The 10,086-nt window shown below is 33.7% G+C and overlaps 1 protein-coding gene across 1 annotated transcript in view; it reads right to left on the bottom strand.

The window, feature by feature from the left end:
- Positions 1-7,147, bottom strand: part of Gasp (Chitin binding Peritrophin-A domain-containing protein Gasp) — a gene marked incomplete at its 3' end in the record, with an annotated part of 16,249 nt that extends 9,102 nt beyond the window's left edge. Inside the window, exon 1 of the mRNA XM_017632169.1 lies at positions 6,854-7,147. Within this exon, the coding sequence (XP_017487658.1) occupies positions 6,854-6,896 (43 nt within the window). The remainder of the gene's footprint in view (positions 1-6,853) is intronic.
- Positions 7,148-10,086: the final 2,939 nt, after the last annotated feature.

The raw sequence follows: 10,086 nt of genomic DNA, 5'->3' as shown, positions 1-10,086 counted from the left end.
ATATTATGATAACTCAAACAAATAGCGCGCTTTTGAATCGAAAGTTTAGTTAGGGCATTTTTGAATCAAATTTTTCAAGCAAGTTCTGAAATAGGGTATTCTTGAAAAGTTTTGTGAGATAGGGCGTTTCCGAAATAGGTCAATCTTTAACTCAGCCGTCGAAACAAATGCGTAAAACCTTTATAAAATATTTCCTTTTGAAACCTTTAAATAAGCTTTTTTATAAAAATTTATTTTGCTCTTATAGAAGTAAACTTACTGCAAGTTTCAAAAATTCTTTTAGATATGCTTTTTAGACCACAGGAAGGGAATTTAAAAGCAGAGCAATCTGTTTTTTTTTTACTTTTTGCGTTTGCTTTAAAAATATTTAGAATACTCGTACTATCCATACATTTTGCAAATATGAGTAGGTACTGTCATCGATTCTTCTTTAGAGTATTTGATGCAATGAAGGAAGGTTTCTCAATAAATGAGATATGACGAACTCTTGCTCCGCTACCCAATCTATTTATGTACATTACATTGTGGTTGTTCACACATGCCATTGATATGGTGTTTGATAGACTTTCATTAATTACGTAAGTATGCAGTTATTTCTTGAAACTCCACTCACAAAAACTCAGTAACTCAAACAGTTGTCAGCTGCACAAACGAAATTTTGCCCAATCTAGTGATTAAAAATGCATTATAATAATTTCCAAGTTTTCGTTTATTAACAAAAGCGATTAGCTGCGCTAAATTCGAAAAAAAATGACTCCCAAATTCAGCGAATGTGGAAGTGAAAGTCAACGCTTGTATATGCACAAAAAGCTAATTAAAGTTATATAACATCAGAGCTAATTACTGCACTTAAATTAAGCGAATTTTACATGGAGACTCTTTTTGACCCGAAGTTNTCGGCAAGGGTTATTAAAGTTTTTGCATATGTAATATATGTATGTACCGACATTTGTATGTATGTATTTTTGTACGTACTTTTTGTTCAAGAGTTATAGTAATTGTTCAGAGGTCGTTTCCTACGCTATCAATAGTTTTGTAATCTCCTTAGTTTGACTTAACGGCGCATGCTGCAATTTACTTAATATTTTTTTCATTCACGTAGATGTTAAGCCTCTTATGGCCATTTCATAATTTCGTCAAAATATGTGTCCTTTTTCTATGAGTTTTTAAGTGATTGGCTTCCAAGAAGAGTTAATTCGTAATTTTCTTTTGAAGTATTTTTTTTTTTTTGAATTCGTAAGTCATTGCCACATGCACCTTGTTAAGGCCGAAAGGTGAATGCTTCCAAAGCTGATTATAGTTGGTGAATACAATATTTTTTTTTTTTTGTGTAAAAATTGTATTTGTACAATAACAATTACCGTGCGCGTGCTCCACTGCGCCTTAGGAGTAGTGTGGTTACTCTCTCTCTCTCAAAACTCTTATCGACTTATTCTTAAAAAATAAAATAGACTTAAAGACCTTAATGAAGTGCGATTTTCAAAAAAAAATTCAATTTATGAAGCACTCTTAATTTTGTATGTGTGTGTGCGTTAGTTAATATATTTTATAGCGTATTTAGAAAGAAGGTAGAGTATCGACTTTCTGCTGGGATTTTAATTTATAATCTTTTAACTCGAGTTTACATACCGCGCACTTTCTACCAAGTCTACTAATGCAATATCTAACTTTTCTTATCAATTTAGCTCAATCACATTTTTCACATAGGTGGAAAATTTTTAAACTTCTTTAGTTTAATACACGTAATGAAATATCTCATTTATTTTATCAATTTAATCGAATACAGTTTTTCAAAAATGTGACAACCCTCCTTAAAAAGTGTTTTCGGCAATAAACTTTCCCAAGCCTCTTTACATAGTTCGATACACATATTGTAATATTTAATTTACATTATAAATTAAATTAAACCACAACCTTCCACCAAAGTATTTTCAGCTGTACGCTTTCTTGAATTTTTTTTACAGCCATGCTACAATATTAGTTTATTATATCAATTTATTTGAAATGCAACTTTGAAACAAGTGGCAACTCTCTGATTTTTTTGTTCTATATTTAAAGTTTGACCTCTAGCAATACAACGGTGGAAACTCCATTCAATTTCATGCATACTGACAAAAATTCTAAAAATTTTTAACTTGATTTCTATTACTATAATAAAGAACCCATATATTAATTTTTCTTTAATTTTATTATTTATTTTATTTTATTATATTTATAGGGGAGCAAGAGGAAAAAAATTGAGAAAAAATTCTAAATACATACATCTTTATATATGAACTCAACAGTGGCAGCAACATTAAAAGCCAACCTGGCAGGTGTAAAATTGCTGCTTTCCAGGAAAAAAGTATCAAGAATTGCATACTTGCTTTCGATTTTGATTGCATATTCGACATGATTTCTTATTTTTTAATTTTACCAAACGCTCAGTTGCTATATTTAGCGCTTATGCTTCTGCTATACCTGTGACTTAACTCATATTTTTCATGCACTTTTGCATTTTCACATTAGTTGCGCTTTTATATTGAATAGAATTTTTTTCACATTTAGCTTTGCTTTTCTGACTGCAAAAATCTCAAAAATCTGGAGCATTCAATTACACGCACGTTTGCGTATTTGCTACTATACATACTATATATTTATGTGCATGTACCAGATGAATTTATAAATGTTTGTATGTACATATATTTATAAGCTTACGTACATTAGTATATGTATAATCTAAGCACTTTTGAAGATAGTTTTGCATAACTCTGTGAAAGCCTTCCTAAGTTACATCAAACTACTTACCATTTAGGCAAAAGGTAATATTTTAAATAACGAGAGAGAGAAACAAAACTATTTAATTGAAATATAAAGCCTTTATATATAATGTTATTTTCGTTTATTCCAAAAAAGTTTGCCCTCCTAAAGTGCAAAGGATGTTTGATTTTACATTCAGTCCTGCAGAGGGCAGAGAAGATGATTTTTCTGCCATACATTTTTAGAAACAAGCACAGAATTTCCCTTTGCCATATCTTCCATAATACTCCATCAAATTAAATGATTGAAACATAATTTTTAAAGAACATCTTCAGTGGTTGAGGTGAAAAATAAAAACTTTTTAATAGAATTGCCACCTGCTTAAAATATTAGTGACCCAAAAAATATATCGAGTAAAATATTGCAACGTATTCAGGTAGTGCAAGTTAAGTTAACCTAAAGTAAGATTTTTGAAGAGGATTGCCAACTATTTAAAAATTTAAATCTCTATATATATATATGTATAAAACAAAGTTGCTTCCGTAATACCAAGCATAGCTCTAGAATCGATTGTCCTACGTGAGCTGTCTTTTTTGTTGTGTTTGTTTGTGCTCAAGGAAATTCGAAAAAATTGTATAGGCAATTTTTTTTTTTTCTTTTTTTTTGATCTTTATATTACAATTGAAATGGTTGCCCAAGTTCAAAATTGTATCAATGCTAAACAATTATTTATGTAGGTTAGGTTAGGTTAGAGAATGTTTTAAATTATTGACGGTTCTATTAAAAGTTGCCGGATTTGAAAACTAAATGAAGAAATTTTGGTTCAAAATATAAAGTCAGTCTTATCATCAGGAGTTTCATTTTCCTCGAATTGGTTAATTTTTTTTTGTCCGTGTACTCTTTATGGGCGGTTAAAAAAATTTTGGGTTAATTTGCTTTCGGTCGATACCATCGATAAGAAGTCTGAATTTGCAAATATGGTTCGATTGGTTCGAAAATAGTTTGAATTCTTCGACATTTTACTTTCAGTGTCCGTAGACCTTTCGCCGATCAGAATATAAAACATTGTACAGGTTCATCTCCGAACCAGATTATTGTTCAAGACATTGAATGAAGAGAAGAAAGTTATTAAAATTTATTTCGTTGGCAACTCTGATAATTGGGGCGCCAATTACGAATGAGAGAGCGAATCACTTGCCGTGGAAACATCATTTAAATTTGCTCAGCCATCCCATTTAAAGATTTGCGATAGTACGCTATGGTTTTTGAATTGAATGTGGCCGTGTTAAATGTTTTAAGTGCCGTTTTTACTGAATGAGTAAATGAAGATATTGTTACATCAACCGCCTACTGAAATGCAGAAACTTTAGCTTGAAAGACAATAAAGTAAATGGGTAGGCAAATTAATTTTCCGGTTCCTATAGTTTTGAACCAACGGTGCAGAAGAGATGTGATCCATTTTCTTCAGAAGCGCCTCTGACCAAAGTTCTCTATCAAAAGAAGATACCTTATACCTAAATGAATTCACAAGAGATTTCGAAGCAATATTTGTTTAGAAACAAGTTGAAGCATAAATAACGTAAAGCGCTAAAAGGGGTTAAGTCATTACTTTGAGGTACTTCGTCTCTATTATATCTTCCAAACCTTGTGTTGAGAGAAACATATTTAGTTGAGAGAAACATATTTAGTTGATGTAACTAAACTCTTTTCTCAGTGCGCGTGCGGTGGTTATTGAATTTCTGATTTTAATGGTCTCCTACGTTTACCGGCCAAGGTGACTGGACTTAAAGCCAAGCCATCAAATTTTATGTTTGTATAAATCTTGGAAGTCTAGGCGAAGCCTCTTGGTGGTGATAGCTCCCAATAACTAAAAGCCTTTAGCAGTTTTCAATTCATTAGTATGACTTTTTGGCATAATATCTGACATTAAATCAAAACTGGAAATTTTTGATATTATGTACTCGGTTAGGCTAGGCTTAGAAGGGCGGAAAGTACCATTCTTTCACTCCATATACATATGACTGCCCTGAGTTAGTGAGTAACATAAAATTTTATACTCCTCCTAACTTGGGTTTCTTCTTCTTGCCATGAAGGAATTCAAGTAGTTCGATCATTGCTCATACATTTGAAAGCATAGCCTACTTCCGATGAAGTAGCAGCCGTTGACGTAAATTTTTAGTCGCCATCACCAATGAAATTTTTTTAGCTAGAAATTAAAGATTTTGATCTAGATGATAAGGCGGGGCTACATGCCACACAATGCCGACAGTTATGGCTCTATTGCACGAAAAATTCCCTAGAATCGTGATTTCAATAATCAGCGATGTAACTTGGCCCCCAAGATCCTAGGATTTAACGCTTTTGGATTTCTCGCGCTTGTGCGAATAATCTTATATCTTTGGAGAAATTGAGAAATCCAAGATACGCCCAGTAATAACCGATTTATAGCGCAAATTGTATGAAAATTTCAATGAAAATTAAATGTAAATGGGATCGTGGGAAATATTTGAATGATTTTGTCAAGGTGCATCTATACAAAGTGGTGTTACTAGAACAGCTGATTAGATTTTTATTTTCTAGCACAGCAGAATGTCATCGAAGACGAAATAGCGTAACTCTAGGATGAGGTATTTTGGAACGAATTTCTGGTATCCCTTGCCAAATTTGGTTTGGAGACAAACCGGTTTCGGCGTTGTGCCGTCTTCAGTGTCATTTTTCGTTCGGAGAACGACAAGGGATAACGGAAATTCGTTCCAAAATACATCATACACCCACCCTGTCGGAAACAATAACACCCAAAAAGGAGATAACTCTAGGATATCAGCCAAACGAAATGACGAAAACTATCTGCTATTTTCCTTCGTTTTGACATCCTTAAGTACAGAATATCAATGACAAAATACACGGGATTTTTACTTATATGGATGTGCTTTGGGTTTTTCTTTACGCGTAAAAAAGAAAATTATATGAAGTGATTGACACCAACTCGTAAAAAAATTTCTGTACGATTTCTTAAAGAGAATTCAAAAAAAAAATCGTCACATCGCAGCATTACTTCACAGCAAGTTTTCGTGTGATATAACACCTCTGGATTTTGTCTTTGGGTTATATGAAGGCAAAAGTCTTTGTTGATAAGCCAGCTAAGATTCAAAACTTTGGAGCCTTCCGAATGGACCACCTACAGCGAAGTCGCGGCCAAAATTTTTATGAAATTATTTTTAAAATTCTTCTTTCTGGCGAAAATTAAGATTCCGACGTTCATTTCTGTTTTAAATTTTTTATTTAAAATTAAAAAAAATGTCTCGATGGATCACCATATATTTAGATTACTTGGAAAGGATGGTTTGCAGGGTTGTTATGAAATAAAAAATTCCTCGAAGTATATTCAGTGTGCTCTGTTGTTTAACTTTACTTCCTTAAGGACAAAATGTATAGCCTTTTACATTATGGTAAGCAAATGAAAAACATTTTTTTGTGAATCTCTTATTTTGGTATTTTGAAGCTGGCTGGGAAACCTGATCAAAATTACTAAGCAAATTTTGTACGTAAAAAAATTTTTTGTTTCGGACTTTCCAGCAATTTGTTAACCCTATAAGGGGCAAAAACGAAAATGGAAAATTATTAAATTTGACATGAAAGTTAACTTTTTTTATTTTTTGTCTTATTTTTTTTTTACGAAAATCCCATAAGCCGCATGCACATAAACATATTCCAGTATACAATGAAAATTTTGCTACTGCTACATAGTTTGAGAGGAACTAATGAGACCACTCAAAATATTTTGCAAGGTTTACGTGTTTACGTAATTTCATTTTATTGCAAGGTAGATATTTTCACATTTGCATTTTTTGAAACCATATAGTACATATACATGGTTGTCACCAAAATGTCCATTATCCTTGCTTGGCACGAAACACTTAAAGCACTAACAAATATTTTTTACATATAGTATTTTGAACACGCATGTTTATGCTCTATTTTGCAATTGTTCCGCTTTTTCTTCAATTTCTCATGAAAATTTAAGTATTTGGATACTTATTTTCCATATCATTGTTTTTTTTTATTATTTCTGATCACTTGATTTAATATAAAAATAACCATTTTTTGTACATACCGGCTCCAAACAGGGCAACGAAAACAAACAAAAACTTATTCATTTTGTTAATTAGAAATTTCTTTTTTGTCTACTTTTACAAGCGTTTTTGGATTATATATCTTTAGAGTATATTCCGTTAAGTAAGAAAATGGAATTTCCTTTCTCGCTTTGCTTCGCTTGATTTTTCAAAAATACCGTTGATATGCACAACGTCTGACAAGGAACCACTGGTATCGACTATGTGTGGTACGTTGACGTACATTCGCTTTTTATACCGGGCCATGTGTAGCGTGCGCACGCGTACGGCTGCGCACCAACGTCCGCGACGTCTGCGCCCGCCATTCACCCAACCACCTTCGCGCTTGCTCCTACCGAAGTCTCGAGACAAAGCACGTCAATAACAGCCACTAGCCAATGTAAGAAAAATTTTCGCTGCCGTTGAAAGCCTCTGCTAGCGGCGCTGATGTTGTCTACGTTAACGTCGAAGTTATCCTCTCGGAGACAGCAGTTGCTATTGCAGAGGGCGAGAATAGAGTGATGGTAATTTTTTCGTCTTCAAAAATGATCAATTGCAGAGCGGTGCAAGCCTTTGCGCTCTTGTAAAGCATGAGCATGAGCCGTTTGCCGTTGAAGCAAGCAAGAAAAATAAAGATAAAATAAAAATTCACATAATGAATTGCTGAGACTTAAATTTCATTTTCGTTGTTTTGGAAATAAGGCGCGAAAGCAGACGCAAAATGTAAGTTGTAAAATCTACAACTACAACATGTACGCTGTGCGAGAGTTGTGTAGAAAAGTTGTCGACACCGACGCCGACGCCGACGACGACGACGACGCCAACACTGAGATTGTTGTACGCAAGCGTCAGCAGCGGCTAATAGCTAATTGGTGCTTTGTAGCCAACAGCTGGTGCCGTTTTAACTGTTGTGGTTGTAGTTTTGCCGTTTCACTTTACCTATGCTACTTTTGCTATTCTGCAGTTTTCATAGCAGCCATCATTGTGGCTTAAATCTACAAGCGGTTTGCTACAAATGTTGACTTTTCGCTTTTGTGGCCATTTTCGCACAACGAACAGAAGTTGCAGCCAAATTATACATACATGCGCGCCATGTCTATTCACTATACGTACTAGGCATGCAAGTGACGCATGCGCAGTTTTGTCGTTGAACTGCCGGCTAGTTGCGCGTACATATGAGTGTGTATGTACATACGTATGTACGTATGTAGTTGTGAGGGTGGTAACTACTCGATCAGCGTCGACCAAACTGCATTCTTACCGCTATTTTTGCTTACTAGTTTTCATTATACTTCTTTTTCTCTTGGGTTTTTCTTTCTATCCGCATTTTAATGGCAATTAATCATACTGCTCGTGGCACAAGCACATAGCAAAGAATCATTTAATTAGTATTCCGTACACATAGGCGCATACAGCTCGATTTGCAGGCATAAAAGCAAATGCGGCTTTCTGCCTAGAATACTTTTTTTGAAGCACTGCTTTCTACTTTAAGTCGAAAGCATTTAAGCTACCAATAGCTTGACCGCAATACTTTCCAGGTTAGAATAATGTCTTCTTTAGTATTTAGTATTTATTATTTTAATTAAATTAAAAGTATGTACATAGGCATTCGATGACTAAAGTATTCAAACCGAGTTTCGCCTGCAATACCTGTATTTGAGCTTTTGGGCTCCTATATGAATTTTTTCCTTTCAGAAAGCAATTCAGTGAAAAAAATTAATAAGCTGGCTTTTCGGCAGAGGTAAAACTAAGCCAAATTTTCTTTTTGAAACAATAAAAAATAAATATTTTATTAGAAAAAGGAAAACAAAACTCGAGCAAAGTTCAAACTGTCAGCGTATATCAAATAAACTCTAAAACTTATGTACTTGTGAAACGCGTATGTGTAACTCGAAGTGATTTCTAGTAGCTTGTGGAACAAACCTATTATCTAAATCAAAAAAGAAAACTGTCAAAAAATTATTTTTATTTATAAAAGAAAATCTAAAAATATAATGAAAAAAGAAAAACACATTACATACATTTTTTTTTAGATTTAACCCTATAGTACTAACCACATATGTTAGTTGTTGTTGTTGTTGTTGTAATAACATACAAATTCCCCACAGAGTTTTTGGAGAGTGTTGCTGGAGTGACTGTCCTTGGCCAGATATACATCTGGGTCGTTCGACGAAGTCTAGTTAAAACCTTTTTTTTTTTAAATAAAAGAAAACTAGCGGCTCTATTCTGTATCAGTGACAAATTTTTGTTTTCTCGGAAAATATATACAAATTTTAATTTGTCAGTAAAGAATTGTTTATCACCGATACAGAAATGGACTATAAATGCCATATATATTATTACACTTATAAATTTCATTTCGAACTTATTGATAAAATAACTTTAAGGTCCATAAAACTCAAAAATTATTTTTACTCAATTAGAATAAAAACTTTGCTTACATTGTGAAAAATTTTATGTCCAAAAACATACTTATATCCGGCACTGTACACATTTATATATATATACATATGTGAAAAGTTAAAAAAAAAATCTTTCAATCGTGGTTTAAAATTTGCAAGTCATGTATTTTTGGATTTTATGGAAAAATCTAATCGTAATTTTTTCCAGTAAGTTTAAGTTATGCTTACAACTTAAAAAAAATATCTAGAGAAACCCCGTGGGCGCCGGGGTCCGCCCCTCGAAAAGAGCATATAAGCTAAATACGGCACTGGTTCCACGGATACACTGCGCGAACATGCAACTTTCTGGGGAGTCAAATCCGGTTTTTTAATATTTCCAACTCTACAAAATACCACGTTTCAGCTTATAAATATCTTAATGCTTCCAAGCCATTGCGTCTTCATAATTTTAGTTTATATTGAAGGTGCCACAGCACTCTTTCAACTAGCTCACACTTCCCTCTGTCAGTGCGAAGATAAATAGCTTAGATAAATCTCCACAAACAATTTCAGTACCCTACCATAAAGGTCTGACATAAATGAGCCAGAGCCTATCCGCCTGGCGGTACATGGACAGATCTTGTAAACTTGTGATCGCCTGGAAAGGAATTGGTACATCCGTTACTAATGATGCATTTAATAGAACTCGCTCCTTGGTCAGCTCGTCAGCTCTCTCTCGTTACCCTCGACACCTTTGTGTTGTGCAAACTAATATAGCTGGACGTTTTTATCCGCTGCTAGCCTACTTATAACTTCCTTACAATTCGCGGCGTTCATTGAATTTGTTTTATGTG

Source organism: Rhagoletis zephyria, unplaced genomic scaffold, assembly GCF_001687245.7.
Source record: "Rhagoletis zephyria isolate East Lansing unplaced genomic scaffold, Rhagoletis_zephyria_1.1 Rzeph_scaffold_09771, whole genome shotgun sequence".
NCBI classification, from domain to species: Eukaryota; Metazoa; Arthropoda; class Insecta; order Diptera; family Tephritidae; genus Rhagoletis; species Rhagoletis zephyria.
Note: the sequence above shows the minus strand (reverse complement) of the source record. Positions and strands in the feature narration are given on the sequence as shown.